The 20,766-nt window shown below is 38.8% G+C and overlaps 2 protein-coding genes and 1 long non-coding RNA gene across 9 annotated transcripts in view; 1 reads left to right on the top strand and 2 right to left on the bottom strand.

The window, feature by feature from the left end:
- kcnh1b (potassium voltage-gated channel, subfamily H (eag-related), member 1b) overlaps positions 1 to 20,766 on the bottom strand; it is a 78,799-nt gene that overhangs the window by 19,201 nt on the left and 38,832 nt on the right. For all 4 annotated transcript variants that reach the window (XM_078947686.1, XM_078947689.1, XM_023954290.2 and 1 more), the window contains exons 9-10: positions 8,397 to 8,649; positions 2,079 to 2,275 (exon numbers count right to left, since the gene is read on the bottom strand). In XM_078947686.1, coding sequence (XP_078803812.1) covers positions 2,079 to 2,275; positions 8,397 to 8,649 — 450 coding nt within the window. The remainder of the gene's footprint in view (positions 1 to 2,078; positions 2,276 to 8,396; positions 8,650 to 20,766) is intronic.
- Positions 3,117 to 7,394, top strand: LOC144992235 (uncharacterized). Of its 2 annotated transcripts, none has more exons than XR_013656132.1 (4): positions 3,117 to 3,194; positions 4,461 to 4,508; positions 4,588 to 4,689; positions 7,262 to 7,394. It is a non-coding gene; the product is annotated as an uncharacterized LOC144992235 (long non-coding RNA). The 2 variants fall into 2 exon arrangements; XR_013656131.1 differs by having other exon boundaries at positions 3,152 to 3,248.
- LOC111947367 (uncharacterized) lies at positions 15,044 to 20,215 on the bottom strand. 3 transcript variants are annotated; one of them, XM_023954349.2, is made up of 12 exons: positions 20,058 to 20,186; positions 18,632 to 18,692; positions 18,209 to 18,306; positions 17,938 to 18,072; positions 17,499 to 17,647; positions 17,289 to 17,425; positions 17,109 to 17,202; positions 16,846 to 16,969; positions 16,374 to 16,594; positions 16,121 to 16,298; positions 15,636 to 15,760; positions 15,044 to 15,480 (listed from the first exon to the last, which is right to left on the bottom strand). In XM_023954349.2, the coding sequence occupies exons 3-12, from the start codon at positions 18,300 to 18,302 to the stop codon at positions 15,139 to 15,141; spliced, it is 1,599 nt and encodes a 532-aa protein (XP_023810117.1). In that variant the 5' UTR covers positions 18,303 to 18,306; positions 18,632 to 18,692; positions 20,058 to 20,186; the 3' UTR covers positions 15,044 to 15,138. The 3 variants fall into 3 exon arrangements, with proteins under 3 accessions (XP_023810117.1, XP_078803868.1, XP_023810122.1); XM_078947742.1 differs by lacking the exon at positions 17,938 to 18,072 and having other exon boundaries at positions 15,046 to 15,480; positions 20,058 to 20,215; XM_023954354.2 differs by lacking the exons at positions 17,938 to 18,072; positions 20,058 to 20,186 and having other exon boundaries at positions 15,046 to 15,480; positions 18,632 to 18,755.

A 20,766-nucleotide genomic window follows, 5' to 3' on the forward strand; every position in this document is an offset into this window, starting at 1 on the left:
ATGTGGAATTTCGGGTTTAAGTTTTTAATTTAGAATCCAATGAAAGATATCAGAAATTATTATCCAGTGTATAGGTCTATGTCTTTTAGCATGTCTGGACTGAGTGACCCCTCCCAACATCCAACGTTTAGAACATTTGATTGACAGATTTCAGGTAACCCGCTTTCAAGTGGGAGGGGTGTGGACTTCGAACAGGCTCATTCCTGATTGGTGAGAGTGGTTGCCATAGAAATGATGGCTCAGACTGACACAGACCAATCTGTTTACTTGGGTGGGGGGTCCCCAAAATATCGTTTCCCCATTTCAGGACGAAGCCAGGTCTCCACATTCCATCATTTTATCACTTTTTTATCATGGTGTGCGTATATGTGTGTGTGTGTGCGTGTGTGTGTGTTGGGGGGATGTCGGCACTGTTTGTCTTGTCATCTTGTTTTTAAATTTTATTGTATTTTATTGTATATTGTATTTTATGCACAGCACTTTGAGTGACATATATTGTTGTAAAAGTGCTATATAAATAAAGGTTGATTTGATTTGATTTGATTACTGATGACATCTGGCTCTATGATGGCGGCGTCAGAAAGCAAGAAAATGCTGAATGAGTTGACTTCATTTGGTTGAAGCCAGAAATACACCATTTTCAATGAATGATGTCACATTCACTCAGCTCAGATCTAAGCTACAGTCAATGGACTGGATTTGTAAAATATCAACAAAAACAGCGAATGCTTACAAAAAAATTAAAACTACAAAACAATTAGAAATGTATTTCTATGTTATGCGTCTAAAGTCAGGGCAGATGCTGCTTCTTATTCGGCTGCTGTAACGTGTGACCTGACGCGGCTCTGAGCGCCGTGACCGCGCAGAAACAGCCCTCTGATGGTTTGGAGGCGAGAGCTGCTCTGGCAGGTCGTTTCTTTTCTCCACCACCATTACAGTGCACAGCCAAGCAGAACAGGGCACGGAGGCCTTCCAATCGATTTTACAGCAGAGGGAATGGACCAAGGCAATGAACTATCCAGAAGAAAGAGGGGAAAAAGCTGGTGGCCAGAATTACAGATTATTTTTTAATAGCTTTTTCCCCCAACTCATCTAATTCCTTTCATCTGTCAAAAATTGCTGCTGTCTTCAGAGAAACGCCTCCATCATTATACAGGCTGAAACTAACGTGTTGGTGTCATGTCTGCATGACCTCTCTAGTACGTTACGCTAACACCTTGGTTCTGGTCACACACTAATTCAATTCAATTCAATTTTATTTGTATAGAACAAATTCACAACAACAGTCGTCTCAATGGGCTTTTCGCGGATAATTGTAAGGTTAACATACAAACAAAAAGGATCATAAATGCATAGAATTCAAGAGGATAATACTAAAACTTTAACTAAACTGACTAAACTAAACTAGACATCCCAGCCCTTAGACCCCCCCTTCGCGGTAAGGAAAAACTCCTAAAAAAACAGAGAAACCTCAGGGGTGTCCACATGAAGGAGGGATCCTCCCCCAGGACGGACAGGCGATGTTTAAAGTCCAGCAAATGGACTTAAGTGTCATATATATACAGTACAATATCTGTACTGTACTGTACTGTATATATATATATATATATATATATATATATATATATATATATATATATATATACAGTACAGACCAAATGTTTGGACACACCTTCTCATTCAAATGAATGAGACCAATAATCTCCAGATCATAGGTCGACCACAGTACTGCTGCATCACTGCCATACATTTTTTAATTATAAAACGGCTTTTTAATTATTTTTTGTTTTGTTTATTTTGTTAGCTTCAACAAAAGTCCTTTACATCATGTCTGAGCGAAGACATTATGGGCTGTTGTTTGTGGGTCTTGCAGACAGACAGTTTCTCTCTGAAGTAGCTGGACAACTAAAGCAGTTAATGCCAGATGAGCTGCTGCGATAACTGGACTCTATCTCTATCATATCTCTATCGGTACCATTAGCATCGTAAAGCACATTCCAGAGCTGTTCTTGTTTGTGTTTGCTTCCCCCCATGAAGAAAGAGGTGACCCCCTCTGTTGTCAGTGCTTTCTGACTCACCCTCTTCCTCAGGTTATAGGTCAGCACCAGGTTTCTGGCAAAGTGGTTTGCAAAGTTGGAGTAGAACTCCAGAACCTTCTGCAGCTCGTCGCGCTTGATGACGTGGAGGTCGCAGTAGGTCAGCGCTCTGACGTTCGCGCAGGACTGAGCCAGCGTCATCTCCTTCCAGAACACGTCCCCGAAAACGTCACCTTTCCCTGCAAACACACACAAACACACACAAACACGTCACTGTGTAACCAAGGCCAAACGTATCTGCAAAATGAACTTCAGCAAGCACAAATAAAAGGTTTTAGGAGGAAACAGAGGCATAGTGAGGTCAGTGTCATCATTTGCATGAAGCTGTGTTTTCCATGTAGGAACCTCAGTAACCAAAAGCCTTTTTATTGTCTATGTCGTCCTGTCTAGTCTATATAGGCATAGACTAGATTGTTTTTTAATTTATTTTTACTTACTGCACCTTTGAACAAAAATGTTGCCACACATTTAAAATCTGCTAGTACCCGGTGAAAATGAATTTCGGGTGTAGTGACAACCACCCCTGCAAAAAATGATGACATCACAGCAGGAGAAACCTTTAAAAAATCATTAAAGGGAACAAAACCTCTTATGGGGCTCGGAAATATATATTTCAAAATTTACTAATGAAACCAAAACACAAATGTGGGGGATATCAAAGGAACTTTTAAAGTTATTATGGGATGGCCACAGGACCTACGGCTTGACAGGCAAAGTCTGAAATTTGGCAATTTTTACATTTCTGCACAATGTGGGAATGTGTTGCTCGCACATTTCTACCAGAATATTGTGAAAATTTAATACATGGATCGTTGGCTCAAGATGAATCAAACAATATTTTTTACAATATAAACATAAAAAATGTGGATGTGGTTAACTAAAAAACCTCAGTTACCAAGGAAATCCAAAAGTTTACCTTTGCAAATGCTTCTAAAAGTTACATAGACCTCTTTGTCAGCCCCAGGCGACCAAAATATAAAATAGTTGCTATGGAGATAAAAACAAACAGAACAGCCACCATTTTGAATCAAACTTTTTTTTTTTTTTCATTTGGTGCAGCTCTGACCAGGGTATCAGAGGCAGAGGGGGGGAACTAAGGTGAGTGTAGCACCCCCTCTGCCAGTGAGGGCGGGTCAAAGGGGGGCAGCAAAGGTGAGTAGTACCTGCAGGACAAACCATGCCTCTCGCGGCTTTATTATGGCCCGCAGCAGTAGCTATTTTTTATTGTTTTTGTTAGGGTAGGGTAGGATAGAGTAGGGTAGGGTAGGGTAGGGTAGGATAGAGTAGCGTAGGGTAGGGTAGGGTAGGGTAGGATAGAGTAGCGTAGGGTAGGGTAGGGTAGGGTAGGATAGAGTAGGGTAGGGTAGGGTAGGGTAGGATAGAGTAGCGTAGGGTAGGGTAGGGTAGGATAGAGTAGCGTAGGGTAGGGTAGGGTAGGGTAGGATAGAGTAGGGTAGGGTAGGGTAGGATAGGATAGAGTAGCGTAGGGTAGGGTAGGGTAGGATAGAGTAGCGTAGGGTAGGGTAGGGTAGGATAGAGTAGCGTAGGGTAGGGTAGGGTAGGATAGAGTAGCGTAGGGTAGGGTAGGGTAGGATAGAGTAGCGTAGGGTAGGGTAGGGTAGGATAGAGTAGGGTAGGGTAGGGTAGGGTAGGATAGAGTAGGGTAGGGTAGGGTAGGATAGAGTAGGGTAGGGTAGGGTAGGATAGAGTAGCGTAGGGTAGGGTAGGGTAGGATAGAGTAGCGTAGGGTAGGGTAGGGTAGGATAGAGTAGGGTAGGGTAGGGTAGGATAGAGTAGGGTAGGGTAGGGTAGGGTAGGGTAGGATAGAGTAGCGTAGGGTAGGGTAGGGTAGGGTAGGGTAGAGTAGGGTAGGGTAGGATAGCGTAGGGTAGGATAGGGTAGGATAGCGTAGGGTAGGGTAGGATAGGATAGGCTAGGCTAGGGTAGGGTAGGGTGGGGTAGGGTAGGGTAGGGTAGGGTGGGACTTTATTGATCCCCGGGGGAAATTGAGTTGTTACAGCAGCCAAATGAGAAATATAACAATTAGAAAAAACAAATGCCAAGAGTAAGAATAAAAATAGTAGTAAAAAATAAAAAATGGTAGTAAAAGTACATTACATGTCATAAGTAAATAAGTGAATACAGCAGCAGTTTCAGCAGTCCTACACTGTATCATTGTAGAGTCTAACTGCTGTTGGGACAAAGGAGCTCCTGTAGCTTTCCTTTTTGCTCAGGGGCTGCAGCAGACTGCAGCTGAACGAGCTACGTGTCAAGTTGTATACTGATGGAATTTTAGTGGTAAATTTAAACTAGAAACTACAGTCAAAAAATATCTGAATATCTAACAACAGGTTATCATTTCAGGAACTGCCGTTGGGGAAAATGGTGAAAAGGGAAGCCAACATCTGCCATGTGAGGAAGTGAAAATCCATGAGAAGTTAGAAAATGAAATGAGTGAAGGAGGAAAACTGAAACTGACATTTGTACACAGCAGGGAAACGGAGAGCATAAAAACTCCTGTGCAGTGAAGTAGAGCATATCTGAACACGGGCAGAGACTTCGGTGGAGAGGAGGAGGGAAAGCAGTGCAGGGGGTGGGTGGTTGTAAAAATCCTCCTTTTGTGTTCAAAAAATGCTCTTGATGGATGAAGAGCTGTGATGTCCGCAGAGACAGCAAACAGCAGGATCACAGATCCTAAGAGAGATAAATCCACGCTTCTCCAGACTAAATGACCCGACACACTTCTCATGTAAACAACAATTCCAGAGTTTCTGTAGATCCACAAAACACTAAAATATTTGAAAGGTTGCACAAAAACATCTCTCTTTTGACATGAAATGACACAAAAAAATGTGTTAATACTGAGAGTATGGACAGTGTTCACCCCCGATTTGCCCTAATGCTGACAGCTCCTGAGCGGCTGCTGCTAACGGACTGATGGAACCAAATCTGGTTCAAAATCTTTGTTTTGATATCTCTGCTTTCTTCTGAGTTCCCAAAGGTTTTTGAGATAGAGACAGAGTGGAATATGCTAACACAATTTTGATTGATAGTTAAATGTTTTTACAGGACTTGTTCCATGTCAAGTTACAGTCACAGCCTAAGGGATGAATTCCTGCTTTAACAAGAAGAAGAAAAATGGAGATAATTGTGTCAATCAAAAGTTTTTCCATAACATGAATGTGATTCTCACTTAATCTGACTTTACTCACATAAGAGAACACTTTTAACCTGTTACTTTATGTGTTTTACTGCATTTGTTTTATTTGTGTAAATAATTCTATTGAAGCGTGATTGAAAAGCAATGTCAGACTTTCACTGGTTACAATTGATTGAATTTGTATTTATTGTGAATCTAGTTATTTCTTTGACTATTGTGAGTTTTGCTGTAATTAGCTGAAAGGTACCAATGAGTTTTTCTATGTGTGTAAACAACACAAACTATAGATTTAGTTACATGTGAAAAACAACATAAAAAAACAAAGAAATTGATTAAAATTCTCCCTGTGGTGAGTTATTTATCACTTTTAGTTTCAAAGTTAAACATTAAGTAGGGCTGTTTCTATAAGTAATTTGTATTTTTCAACACAAAAATCAGCTTTTGGAGCGTTTTTGTTTTTTTGTGGAAGATTTCATATTCTATAGAAATAATTTCCACCTTTAAAAAAACCCAAAATTTTGCTAGGTGTGTTCCCATATCTAAAACAAACAAATTAAATGGATATTAAATTAATTATGAAATTGTTAAATGGACTCAATGTTTTAATAGTTACTCTCCCATAAACATTTGATTCAACTGCACAGATGTAAGCATTCAACTCTCAAATCCAAACAGCTGTTTTCTAAATAAAAGTCATAGCCAGTGGACTAAATATGCCTTAAACTAATCACATCAATAGAGAGGAAGACGTCTAATGTTTGCCACTAAGCCTGTCATCTATTGTGTTGTCGTATCACATCATAGATTAACACATGATTAGCCATTAAATTCACTTCAATGTTCTTGTTTGCTTTTCATTTGAGTATTCCTGTGTGAAAACTTGTGGGCGCGTAATTATGGGGTGGAGCATTAATCCTTCAGCCTTTGTGGGTTCTGCTTGATTTTTCTCCGGAGAACTGAAATGGACCATAAATCTTTTTAGCCTCAGAAGAACCAAAATAGCATCACAGCTAAATGGCACGTGGATCCTACTCTCAGGTCAGACCACAGGTTGGTAGTTAAGTAGAAAAGACTGGACGGCCCTTTAAAGTTCCCTCCGACTCCCTTAAGGCTTAATTCCCCTGCAGGATTTTCACCAAAAAACAGTGATTCTCATGTTTTTGAATGAACATACAGCCGTCCATTTATCAATTCAGCTCTTATATATTCTTATTACAAACCTGACTTAAATGGATACATTTACTCAGGTGTTACTTTCCTTGTAGTCTTTTTGGGTTTGGATTTACGGTTTTACCGGTTTTTGTTGTCTGTTTTCTGATTTCATTTCCTTTGTTAAGACAGGCCTCTTCTGTGTTCATGTTCAAATCTCGACTTAAAACATTTCTGTTTAGCCGTGTATATGACTGAAGGTCCTATCTGCACTTTTCCTTCCTTTCCTTCCTTGATTTTTAAATCAATTTTCAAAATGTTTCTTTTCTTTTAAAGTAAATTTTACGTTGATTATTTCTATGATGTATTGTGATTTTAATGCATTTTTCCTGTTTTGTGAAGCACCTTGAATTACTTTGAGTACGAATTGTGCTATACAAATAAACTTGCCTTGCCTTGCCTTATGCTATGTACAGAACTTTGACCAAAGCTCTTTTTAAAATAATTCACAAGTTATTCAAAAACATAATAGGAATGACTAGTGGTGTTAATAAAACACTGCAGCATTTAATTGCTGAAAATTAAGTTTGATAACGCTTAAACCAAATTGATAAGATGTGACAGATATGATAATTAAATCAGATACATTAGTTTGAAAGTTGGTTAAGAGCTCTTTGAGCTAAATTTAGCAGTATAACAGATCAATAATAAAACTAAAGCTAATTTATTTCCTAAAAGCATTTTTATACTCTATATTTACACCGAATCAATGATTTCAAGATATGAGGCAACCTTTCACGCTTTCTTCCATGCATTATAAGGAGGCTGATTATTATTCATTTTTTTTGTCATGCAGAATTCAAGAGTTTCCTTCACATTACTGGAATCTTCTGTTCCCGCTGAGTATAGTTGGCGTCGCCACCGATGAAAAGGATGAGCTCATTTAGTCAGGACTTTTCTGAGAAGCAGATGACTCTGCAGGGTTTAGTGATTTATTTATTTGAGCCTAAGTGGTTACCCTGGATTTAGAAGTGGTAGTGGGAGTTAAAAAAAAAATCTTGTCCAGCTCTCAGTTTCACTCTCAGGCTGAGAGTGCGACATTTCCTCTCTGTTCCTGCTGAGGCCGTTTTTATAAATCTCAGAGACATGTTAATGGAAAAACTTCCAGAATATTGTGCAGAACCGAACTGACATGCGATTCCTTCTCCTCTGGAAAAGACATCTCTGCTCTCATGGTGAAGGACACGTAACACGACTGGATGTGACATATTTATACATTTTTGCGCTTTTACACTCCATCAGTTTAACGGGTGGCTGACAGAGCTTTTGGATTGTGTTCAAGATCAACGTTGATGTTGTTGTTTTTTTCAGGTCTCATCAAAGACCACGGGCTCTCTATGATTCCGTTCAATGTAAATGTTGCGTCTGTGTTGACATTAAAAGCTCAAAAAAATTTCTGTTAAATAAAAGCATCAGAGATTCCAGTGACTTTATCTAGCTGTCAGTTAAGTTCAGTTATCTAAAAATATCTTTATTTATACCCAAAAGGAGAAAAAAAAACCTGTTTAAGCTATACCTGCCCTTAAATCTATCTTAAACCAGAATTTTCCCTCTTAATGGTGGACAGGATCGTTGGAATGGAGCAACCCCGCCCCCCTTCCCTTCCCTGTTGCTGAGAGCTCAGAGCAGAGAGTTTGAGGCTCAGCAAACCTCACAAATCAGCTCTTTTTCAAATGGCAATTTCTCATCTGCTCCTGACTCACAATAATTTGTATATAGAAATACTCAGAAATGGATTTTTAAAATTAATTTTCTTTACATGTGTCATCACAAAATGCCATAAGAACATGTTAAAAACACCCAAAACCTGATTTTCATCAGTGGGTCTTTAAAGAAATGCCTTTTGGGTTTTCGTCTGTTTGTTTTGTTCACTGTACTTTTTACTCTGTTTTGAGTATTTTCTTTTTGTCAAATGTTAACAAATGTCTCACCTAAAATGGCCACCACCTCATCATCCTGGATGACTTCCAGCGATCCCGACACCACAAAGCAAAGGCTGTCCACGCTCTCTCCGGCGTGGTAGATGAGGTCACCCGGCGCACTGTGGATGGTCTGGAACTCCATGGCGAGGGCTCGCAAACAGCCGTCACTGGCCAACCGAAACGCTGGGTGCTCCTTGAACACCTTCCTGTTGAGGTGGACACAGATGTCCGCCCGCATGTCCTTGGGACAAATCTGCAGCACCTGCAGGCAGGCGAGACGAACAGAAATCAAACCAAGCCAATGGAATGCAGCCTTTCTGCCTGAAGCAGGAATCTAGCCTGTATGACCTTGAAAGGATAATGAAGTTCAGCAGCCTCCAGCTAATAAATGCATATATTTTCTTTTTATAATGAATCTGGATGAGAAACAACATGTGCAATCCTATTTTTAAAACAGAACTTAAGCTAAAAAAGTATGTCATTTATCTACAGAAGTCAAAACATCACTTGGCCTGACTGTAGTTTTAGCCTTAATCACATGACCTATACGGGTGCTGCGGGTTTTTGGGTCATCCGGCCCTGAAGAGGGTCGTAGAGAGGAGTGGTCACATCTTGTTTGTTTCGCAGGTCTCTGGATGGCGCAAGTGTTGCCTCCAATTCAGCAGTTAGAAACCTAGAGCTTTTATTTGACCAGGATTTATTATTTAAGGCTCAAATATCACAGGCTTGAGGGGGAGACAGCTTTCACCTGCGCAATATAGCTAAGATCAGAAATATACTTTCTAAAAGTAATGGGGAAAAACTCATCCATGCATTTGTCACATCTAGACTGGATTACTGTAACTCTTTGTTAGCAGCGTGCCCTAAAAGTTCCATAAAAAATCTTCCACTTGTTCGGGATGCAGCTGCAAAATTGTCCACTTGTGACGTACAGGTGATGCGGTCATCCTCTAGTCGTTAGTAAGGTCAGAGGACTGGCTCCTCACTGCTACACGCAAATGCTGCAGTTGATACAGTAAGACGACCTTTCGCTCACATTATGCCCGTAGAAACGTGCGTGAACATTTTCTCTCTATAAGCTCACCGAGCAGTCTTTAATCTTAAAATTTCCTGCTTCCCCTCAACATGTTCGAACGTTTTTCACCTGCAGACACCTGTAAGAATTATTGTGACTATTACTTTGTGTTCTTTTTGCTCTCGTAACTATAGGTCAGAATGTCACATAAAGACAAAAAAGCCTAAATTAAAAAGTGTTCTGTGGTTTTGAATGTGTTTTAATTCAGACCCTGGTTTATCTCACAAAAAAGCAACTGAATCGAATAGGAGTGTAACGGTACATGTCGTTGGACCGAACCGTTTCGGTACAACAATTTCGGTTCGGATCTCTTTTGTACCGTTTCGGTTTTTCTTTTTTGTTTGTTTGTTTTCCCCCCCAAATGTATTAACTTTGCGCCGAGGCGGAACTAATGTTAACCACGAGTTTCCGCCAAGACGCTTAATGGTGTCTGCACCCGCGCGCGTTTAGGAAGGAGGGGGGGGACAGTGTGGCAGCGCAAGAATGTGTGTGCGAGAGCGCATGTTCAAGGTGTGCTGCTCAGTTTGCCGGAAAAGTAATAAAAACGGTTTCCTCTAAAAGAATGGAGACCGGTTCTTTTATTAACCCGCTCTGGAGGCTCTGAGGGTCCGAAGGAGGAAGTGAACCCCGAAGGAAGATCCACCTTCGGCCCTGGAGAGGATCTCCCCTGCGTTTTCCGACCACGGACAGAAACGTCATTGCAGGAGGTTCAACAGCTATTCGGTGACTGAAGTGACAGTGAGCATGTCAACAGTATCATGCGGACCCCCCCCCCCCATTCTCCTTAGGCTCTCCTGTGTGGGAACACTTTGGATTTGTTTGGATGAAAGGAAAAGACACATGGATACGTCAAATGCTGTGTTTTGACATTTTATTGTTACACCAAGATAGCGTATGCCACAGATTACACATCTAATCTGTTAACGAACTTAAACCGGCATCACCCGGCTGTAAAAATTGGGTCTACAAGAAAGAAAATGTGCAAGTTACTTTTTTTTTTCAGGCCAGTGTTAATTATCCAAAGTTTTTGGTTCCTGAAAGCTAACAGTTGTATTCTTTTGTATAGCAGATCAGCTACATAGGTTAATTTTATCATTGTTATATAAAACCAATAAATGCATTTGGCAAGTAATCTTTTTTTTGCCATTTTTTAACCGAAATAATACCAAAAATGTATCGAACCGAGCCCTATGAAATTCTGAACCGAACTGAATTGACATTTTAGTGGACCGTTACACCCCTAGAATCAAATAAGTCTCCCTTTCACCAAATGCTGCAAAACTGTTGTGATCAGATTGAGGAGGCACAAAGGGTGGTCATGTGGTAAAATTCCTTTAACATACTGTTCCATAAACATGTCCTGGCTGACACTGAAGGATGTTCTCCTCCCACCCAGCTGAGGTGACTTCATGTTAATACTTTATGTTTGGGCTGGGCGTCAAGATCTGTCACTCAAAGGTGATAAAATGTTCAACCTTCTCGCACTTTCCAAGAAGCAGACATTCACTTAATGAAGTCTTTACATTCTGATGCCCGGTCAGCATCAGTCTTGCAGCAGTGACCAATGCGCCCACTGCACCAGAGCCATAGAAAACAAATGCTTCCATTTAATCTATATTCCATACAAGTTTTTTAAATTGTACCTTTTTGCTCTTCTACAGTACTTTTTACTTATATATTCAAACTATGTTACTATAGTTATGAAATGCATTTAAAGACTTTAAGGAAAAAAATCACGGTAAGATTTAAAAATGCTTGTGTCCAAATTTACTCTCTATTTAGGACATTCTCTGATTTTTGAGGCTGTCCAAATCTACAATTCCAAAATCTACTGCTCTAAAAAATTCCCAAAAGTCTCAACCCTTCAAAAGCCAGTCTGCATCTATGCTCAGTAGACCACAATGCACTGCCTTTGAACGAGTTGTCATTTGAAAAAATACTGATTTTAATTGATTTTTTATACAGTGTTCCCCCGCGTATCCAACAGAAGAAACTTAACTCAAGACGCTTGTATGAGACTTTTGCGTCCGAAGGAGGGGAGCGGAGATGAAGAGCACATTGCTAAGAAATATTTCAGTTATTTCCACCGGCTCCTGAATCCCTATAACCGAAGTTTGTCCCCCTGCAGGGAGAAATGGCATCAGCTGACTCAGAAGAAGCCGAAAAATATCCTGAAACGCTGAGGAAGATAACTGCGGTGAATAACTGTTATCCGGATGAATGAATGATGGATGAAAATGGCCTATTCTGGAACAAGATGCCCTCTCTCACTTAACTGATGAAGGAGGAAGCACGGGCTCCTGGTTTTAAGGCACAGAGTGACAATTCTAATGTGCGTTACAAAGTATGCTACGGAACAGGCTATTGTTCTGAATTAAAAAAGAAAAGCTCTTCATGCTGAGCGATGTTCTTTTACACAATGTTTTACAGAGCATCGGAAATGTTTCAGTAGGGTTTTTGATGAGGAAGGATTGGTGGCGGACATTTTTCGGCCGCGGGGGTGGGAGGTAGTTATTTGTATTCGCGGGTGTCTCTGGTCCCTGATAAGGGGGAAATACTTCAAATCATACACAGCAAAAAGTGGAGTGTTGATTCAACTCCCACAGAGTTAATTTCAACACTTTTTCAGGGTTTATATAGCTCCACACTTTACGGAGTTAAATTAACATTTTCAAAATAGTTAAATCATTTAACACCGATTCAGAGTCAATAGTTTAACTCAATAAATATGTTAAATTAACACCGAGTCAGAGTCAATAGTTTAACTCAATAAATATGTTAAATTAACACCGAGTCAGAGTCAATAGTTTAACTCAATAAATATGTTAAATTAACACAGAGTCAGAGTCAATAGTTTAACTCAATAAATATGTTAAATTAACACCGAGTCAGAGTCAATAGTTTAACTCAATAAATATGTTAAATTAACACCAAGTCAGAGTCAATAGTTTAACTCAATAAATATGTTAAATTAACACCGAGTCAGAGTCAATAGTTTAACTCAATAAATATGTTAAATTAACACCGAGTCAGAGTCAATAGTTTAACTCAATAAATATGTTAAATTAACACCGAGTCAGAGTCAATAGTTTAACTCAATAAATATGTTAAATTAACACCGAGTCAGAGTCAATAGTTTAACTCAATAAATATGTTAAATTAACACCGAGTCAAAGTTCCTTTTTAACTCACTAAATTTAGACACTAAAACTACTACCCAAATAAGCGTTTTTTTAAACAATTAACTAAAATGTTTTACCAAGTACTGCAATACGATACAATAGTTGAAATTATATAACCGGCAATGAAATAATTCCCCAAAAAATGTATTTTCAAACATATTTAATATTTTACTCCCATGCAGTCAATTAATACATAACACATGACGGAATAACAAAAAAACTTTCATCTGTTGCTCCATATGAGCTTTGAACATCAAAGGGTTTGTAACATTTCAGTTCTGTTATTTTGATAACACACTTTTCTTCAGTACTTGACACTTTAAAGGCATGGTAATGTTCATCAAAGTACTCCGTAAATAATTTTTGAGTCAATAAAAAAATGGCATCATTAACTAAAAGAATGTCAAGTATTTGAATAAAGATAGGCATTTCTTCCTCCATCAAACTGCAAACAACAAGTCCAGCTCTGTACTCCACACCATTAACTTTAACCCAACTTGTTGTGAAAACATCTTTAGATTGTTCAAGAATCTGAGTGTTTACCACATTTTCCTCTCTCAATGAAAATGATTTAATTGGCCCATATTCCTTCTGTTTGAGTGCTAAGGTTTCCCAGTGATAAGCAATGGCCATCTGATGTTTTTTAGCGAGTGATTTGGTTATGTTTTTGAAATTTTTGAAACAATCTTTTAACAACTTATGTTTAGCCTCAAACCTCATAGACCAGAAAAACAACAAGGGACCAATTTTCCTAATTGAAGACGGGTAATGAATAAGTATAAGTGGAATGTTTTTTACGAGACATAATGTCTGGATGGAGTTCAAGCCAATGCCATTACCTGGACTATCCAAAATAATTTTAGTGGGACGATTTTTTCTTTCTAAAAAACCATAGTCAAAACCATAGATCCTTGAAAGCAAGTTTTGTTCTGATATGTAGTGTTTTGTGAGATATTCAAATAGCAATTTGATCTCATACTGAGCGACACCTTCAAGAAGATCATGCATTATATCAAAAGAGTAGTTACTGCAAACATGGAAATACTGCAAGGAATTTAGAGAAGAATTTCTTTTCATACCATACAGTGACTTTAAATTAACATTTTCTTTAAGAGACTGCCAATGCATGTAAACACATCTTTTCACGAAAGACCACTTTAGGATCATCCTCAGTGTACACTATTTGACAATCATCTTTTTCAACCAAACAAAGGCGACAAAAATGTCGGCTGTTGAATGACTCGTTAAAACCAAGAATGGAATGCATCCCTAGATTATCTCCAGTTATTTGTGAAATTGTTCCATATATTGGCTCATCAGAAAATGGAAGACTTATCCCTCGACTTTCAAGTTGTTTCAAATCACTTATCAGTGGTTCCAGTATAACATCAAAACCGTACTTGTGCAGATCTGGTGTGTGGAAAAGAGATACTAAATGAATGTTCATCAAGATGGAATTAAATTTTGGAGGTAGATTTCTTAAAATGAAATAAATGCAGCCAATTTTGTGAATTCCACGTTTTGACCCAAGGGGATTGGCCGTTTCAAAATCATCATAGAATAGCTGAATTTGTAAAGCATGCTTTTTGGCTGAAAACAGGGGGTGAGTATTAAAGTAACTTCCATCACAAAAGTCATGATACGCATCTGGCTCTGACCTACACTCCCTCTTCAGGAGAGCACAAATCTCTGGATTCTTACACATGAACTTCAGAGATTCCAGAACAGGGACATAAATGAAAGTATCCTTAACAGGTACCTGATCATAAGTACCCGATTTTTGATTACGTCTGGTGTCGTATCTCACTCCCAGTGTTATTTCTCTGGGCTCTACCACTCCCCATTTTAGGTTGAAGAATTTATTTCGTTTCCATTCTGTATTTAGATGAGTGAATGGGTTTTTCAATTTTTCAAAAGATTCATTAATTACAGATATGTTGGGGTCAGTTGCAGGTAAAGCAGAAATAATGGCTTGCTTTGCTTCTGAACGAAGCTCGCTTGTTAGTTCCTCCAAATCACCCACAAGTGAAGATACTAAACTGTTAGAAATGCCACTACCCTGCAGTTTGGCCACAATGGATGCGCACATTTTTTTGGATGAATCCCTGCTAAAATCTGAAACACTAGTTTCTCTACTTTCTGGAACATGGGACGAACTAGACTCTAGAATAACACTGGATGAACTTTGAGAAAGATCTGTTGAATGAAATTGGTCTTCCAAATCATGTGAAACTGGATCACTAGGCAAATTAGTAACAGCTGAAGTATGAACAATTTGTTCAACGTTGCTATGAATAATGTTAAGGTGCTTTCTAAAGCCTGCATATGTTTGAAACTGAAGCCTACAACTTGGCTGACAACAAAACAACTTGAACTTTGGTCCAGGATAATAACCATGTTCACCTCTTATATGTGAAATCAACTGCTGGGGAAAATTTTGTTGCACAGAAAACATGTGAGCATTTTGCTCAAAATGCCTTTAATTGTCCTGGCTTTAAATCTGGGTTGTGAGAAGCACCTCCTGGTTAAGGAGTTTGGCTCTCATGTCTCGAATTCTTGGTGACACCTTCATTTTACCCATATCAATGTTATAAACTGTTGTCTGCAAAAAGGTGTAGAAATTCAGAAGTGCACCATCATAAGACACACTGAAAACAAAATGAGCTTTAAAAAGTTCATCAAATGCCCCAAGGGAGCGGTTTGCCTGGCATGGGATGAGACGCTTGTCAATGGAGATGTAGAATCTGTCGATGTTCCTCTTTTCGCGACCAACGGCTAGGAGGTATGGCTGATGGTTCTGCTGGTTCTGAAGATGTTCTTCCAAACTGCAGCAAGACTGAGGTTTTAAAAGGACATTGGACACTCAAGTCAGAAATAGCACTGCACAAGTGAACACAAGCATTCTATGTTAAAGTAAACTTGCCTACAATTTGTTTCATTTAACTCTTTACCAGTTTTACACATGATCAAAATTAACAAATGTAAAATTACCTTGTGAAAGACAATAACTTTTTCAACTGCATCAGAAGCGCTGATTTTTGGAAACTTTGGTCCCCCAGGTGGTGGTGGAAGGAGATATAACAGCAACAAAAGCGAGGCCATCTCTGCATCATAAGCTATGGACAAAGAATGAATGAACAGCAAAGACTTAAAACAATGATCATTAAAAGGGCAAAAACCAATTACTCTGTTGAAAACGTTGCATATATTTAAAACTCTGCATGTCTCAAGTAGATATGTGCCGCAATAAATAGTAAAATGACAGCTAAAATAAGTTGGCGGTGATGCAATAACTGAGAAACTTAGATATGCCCCAAATAATCTGATTTAACAAACCTACATTCAAATGTACTGCAAATTCATGTACTTCATGATCTTTTAGGTCATTGAACTTTTAAAGACTTACACAAAGCAAAGTACAAAAAAAGTTATGTTAATAAAGTATTGAATTGTAAACACAAGAGAGCAAAACTCACTCATTGCCTCATCACTTCCTTGTGGACTCTCCACTGAATGCAACAACTGACGAAGCTCTGGTGTTGAAGTGAGCTGCTTGGCCTCTTTGATAACGTTGCATCTAAAGATCGGGTCCCATTTCTGAAGCAGCCGGTTGGATACCTCGTCATTAAACAAGAGAATGAAGTCTTGATTTACCTATGAGAAAGAAAATATACTATCACCACATTCTGCACATTTCAAGTAGATCTCAAAATATCATTGCATACTTACCAATCCTTTGGTATCCAGGAATCTTGGGAAGATTGACAGGATGTCAAGCATTTTGTCTGAGTCATTGATGAGTTTTTGCCGATGCTGAAACGTCTCTCTCATCTTTCGAAAAATTTGCGTAGTGTCTGTGGCATAATTGAGCAAAGACATTGCCTCCTGACAAGCATCTCCATCCAGCTGCTGCTCCTCAACTACAACAGATCTCTGGAATTTAGGGCCCCCTGAAGAAAGGAACACACACACTTTAAATAAATTAGGCCCTAGTTGCTAATAGGTAAATGCAAAAAAAATTATATAATAAAAATCAGTCCAAGAGATTGTTCAACCAATCTAGTAAGAGGAAAGTGGCTTTCTAATGTCAGACATACAAACTACTTTTGTGAAAGAGGTGACAGCATACAAACCTAAAACCATCTTTGCTCTCTTCTACTACACTAGCTGACATAAGATGACCAGTTTGCAGATGTATTACCTCCTCCTTGAGAAAGGCCAGTGAGGCTATTTGAAGTGGTAGATTCTCGTCGAATCTTTCTCTGGATGGTCTTAAGACGCCAAGAAATGTATCCTGTACTGCTTGCAGCATCATAGAAGTGTTCCTGAAATGGAAATACATTAACACTTAGTGCATTGTCTGTCATTTTTAAGAATATCAGAAATCAAAATGCCCACCCAGAACCTAACAACACAAAACATAAATACTATCTCAACGAATATTACAATAATAATTATACATACGTAGCCTTTCTCGGAGTATGGGTCTTTCAGGGATGGAAAAAGTGTCACTATCCCAAGAGCATATTCTTCTCTAACAGCTTTAGTGGGGAGATGTCTGGGAAGAGAGTCAATTGGGATTACTATAGTAATAGATAAACAGTTTTGATTCTTTTTTAAGTCTACAAAAACTGGGCACATTACCCATGTTTATCAATCATGTGGGCCACTATTATATTGACCAGCTTTCTTCTGGTAGAATCTTTAAGAGTCTGTGATGCGTGATATTCTTCAAGGACCTCTTCACCACCTGAACTGGCTCCAAGTACAGCTTCGATCAACTTAGGGAAGACAAAAATTGTAATTAAACGGCAAAAAAAAATGTTGACAGAGATATTTGAACTTTGTTCCAACCTTTTTTGCAGAAACTGCATTGATTGTTCCTTCAACTCTTGATTTTTTCCTTGGGATCTCATCTAGAAGTACAGTTGATGCACTTGCACTTGAACTGAAGCTTGAGTCAGACCATTCAGATGGAGAGGACAAGGAGCAATCAGTAAACTCTAGGAGAAAAAATAAATTTCAGAAATAAAAAAAAATGTACAGCTTCGTTCAAATGTTGCAACATTTATTGCATCTTGTTGGATTCCACATTATACTACAAATTGTTTTTTTTTTCTGTAGACTGATTTGAGAGTTCAGGTTCGTTCAAATGTTGCAACATTTATTGCATCTTGTTGGATTCCACATTATACTACAAATTGTTTTTTTTTTCTGTAGACTGATTTGAGAGTTCAGGTTCCACCATTTGACACTGAATTGCTTCATGTAACTGACCCTTTACATTTCTCACCATCACTTGGGAAAACTGTTAAAACAACGCTGCCTTGGCTGACAAGGTCATTGAAAATGTCTTCGTCAACTTCTGTCCCTGTTGCATCTTTGTATACTACTTTTGCGTCAGGTGGCAGGCAAAACCTCTCGATGACTGGAAAAGATGAGATATTTCTGAGAGCACCTTTTAAGCCAGCACTATTCTCACTTCACAAATGAATAAACTAATTTGGATACAAAATCACCTACACAAAATGTATTTCCTCTTCAAACGAAATTTAAAAACAAACCTTTTTCATGCAGTTGCATGAAATCAAACTGTCCATCAACTTCATCCAGCTTTACATATTTCTGCTGTTGGCGGTAGCAAACCTGCACCAGCATTTTACTGAACCATACCAAAAAGAAAAGAACATGACAGAAATAAGCATTTTTTTAGCATACAACTTAAACAATTCAAGCTAAAATTAAAAACAGTCATATGGACACAGTAATAAACCTGTCAACTATGTTATCCACTACAGAGTTTTGAAACTTTTAAAACCCATGCAGTGGGTTCCAGAATGAGGTGTGTGTGTGTGAGCCATGTAATATGCAAAGTCAATTATCTAATCACCAAGTCTGGTATATGTTAGGGTGAGCTTTCCATAAAAGAACAAAAAAATAGGGAGGGGGGGCATGCTGACACTGCTAACATGACTATCAAGACTTACCTCCTTCACTTAGGGTTTACCAGCTGAGACCCTCTGAAGCCGAAGAGCAACACCAATTGACCTACAAGAATTAGATTATAAAATTTAGTTACATTTACAATGTGGTGTAAATATTGATTAAAGCAAGGTTGGGTTATAAAATTCAATTATACTTAAGTAACCCCCCACCCACACAAAAAAATTTGACAGCCCTTACCAGCCCACAAAGATAGACTTCATAAATATTAGGTTAAATCATTGTCCATAGCTCTAAATAAAACAATTAAAATACAAAAAAAAAAACTTGTATACATTTTGCTTGTAAAATGCATTTTGCAACACATACAGAGTATAATAAAACGACATTCCCTATTTAATTTCTGGGATAATCTACGTTCACATGACATCCAGCGAGCAGGAAAGGGTGTCTGTTGTGTCTGTCTTAAAATTTTGTCCCACCTGTAAAAATTTGTTTTTTAGTATGTAGTAACTTTTTGCAAAGTGACACTAAAAAATTCCTTCCTTCCACAGGACAGATGCAATTTTGAGTACGTTTTTTTAAGGGATGCCACAACTGGTTAAAAGTCAAAAATAGTTTTTTACATGATTCAAGCATACATGAAACTTGCTAAATAGTAAATAAATAAAATTATATAAATGCAGGAAAACACATTTTCCTAAAATGTAAAATAGTTATCTAAAACCCCTAACTGCATTCACACAGAACGTAATTTCGTGTGTCTGTGACCAAGTTAAGGCTTGCTGTTCCTGTATTAGTTCGAAAGGGAGTAGGCCTAAGCAAACAGGTGGCTTTATCATGTCTGTCTGTCCGCCAAGGTGGATGTGGAGCGCTCCAGCCCCATGGGCCCTGTGGAACAAACTGGCGACCTGTCCAAGGTTTCCCCCACCTTTCCTTAACAGTAATCTGACGTGCTCCGGCAACCCCGCTGCTCCGAAAGGGATAAAGCGGGTTAAGAAGATGGATGGACGGATGGATGGAATTGTGACGTTGAGTCGCCATTTTGGATTTGTACTTCACCTGCTAATCGAGTCCCCGAAAACGTCAAGTCCCAGAGACGAGTCCCAGATTGTTTAAAAGCCACAACCTCGCCAACGGTCTTTTTTTTTTTTTTTTTTTAAACTCAGGCCGCGCCGCTGAAAACACACTGCGCTCAAATCGCGCCACAGATCCTCTACATTAACTTAACATTGAAACTCGAAGTCTGTGTGTGTAGCATTAGCTGTTAAGGTAAAGCTGCATTTACAACATTTGTGCGTGTAGTGCATTACAGAAGGCCACGGACGGGTTGGATGAAACCGCTGCGTGAAAGCAGCTTAACAGCAACAAAAAAGCGTAGAAAAGTTATACAATTCTCTCTAGATACATTATTGTATATACTAAGGGCCATTTAACAGTATTTTTTCCCCATAAATTAGTTTAACTTACCGCTTGTGAAGAACTTTTTCCAGCACTGATGAAATTGCCGCAGCTCATGGAAAATTACCACGTTGCACTTTCTTGCACAGGGTTTCCGAGGCAAAAGCCCAGGGGCCTTGACTCTCTATAGTGTCAAATGAACTTCACTTGGCCAAAATAACTCCAACACTGAACATCATTTGAATCGCAATGTGTTAAAATAACACTTCAAGAGTGTCAGCACCTTGTACTTTCTTGCACAGGGTTTCCGAGGCAGAAGCCCAGGGGCATTGACTCTCTGTAGTGTTAAATTAGCCTAATTTGGGTAACACTGATAAATAACCCCAACACTGAACACCATTTGAATCGCAATGTGTTAAAATAACACTTCAAGAGTGGAAATCAACTCTGGTTTGTTTAACACCGAAATTTCAACTCTCCAGTTTTTGCTGTGTACGTGTTTTCATCAGCAGCACACAGTGGATTTAAAAATATATATAAAAATGTTCGTTTTTTGTTTTTACTTTGACAAATGGGTGACGTGGTATTTGCTGTTAGAAAAAAATTGGAGGCATGGTGTTCGTATTGTCTTAAAATCCAGGGCACTGGATAGTCCCAAACTCTATAGTTTCCCTAGGGTTAGGGAGTTATGAGAGAATTCGGACAAAGCCACAAAAGTAAATCCCAGTTTTGAAGCTTTACTTCTGTATTTTCTGGTTCTTCAGCTTTAAAGTAGTTC

The sequence above is a fragment of the Oryzias latipes genome, chromosome 1, assembly GCF_053564925.1.
Source record: "Oryzias latipes strain Hd-rR chromosome 1, Olatipes_Hd-rR_3.1".
NCBI classification, from domain to species: domain Eukaryota; kingdom Metazoa; phylum Chordata; class Actinopteri; order Beloniformes; family Adrianichthyidae; genus Oryzias; species Oryzias latipes.

Coding starts and splice junctions, on each gene's coding strand:
- LOC111947367 (XM_023954349.2), bottom strand. CDS start 18,302: ATGCTGGTGCAGGTTTGCTACCGCCAACAGCAGAAATATGTAAAGCTG. Junction 17,648..17,937: donor AACAGTTTTCCCAAGTGATG/GTGAGAAATGTA, acceptor TTTTTCTCCTAG/AGTTTACTGATTGCTCCTTG. Junction 15,761..16,120: donor AGGAAGTGATGAGGCAATGA/GTGAGTTTTGCT, acceptor CTTTGTCCATAG/CTTATGATGCAGAGATGGCC.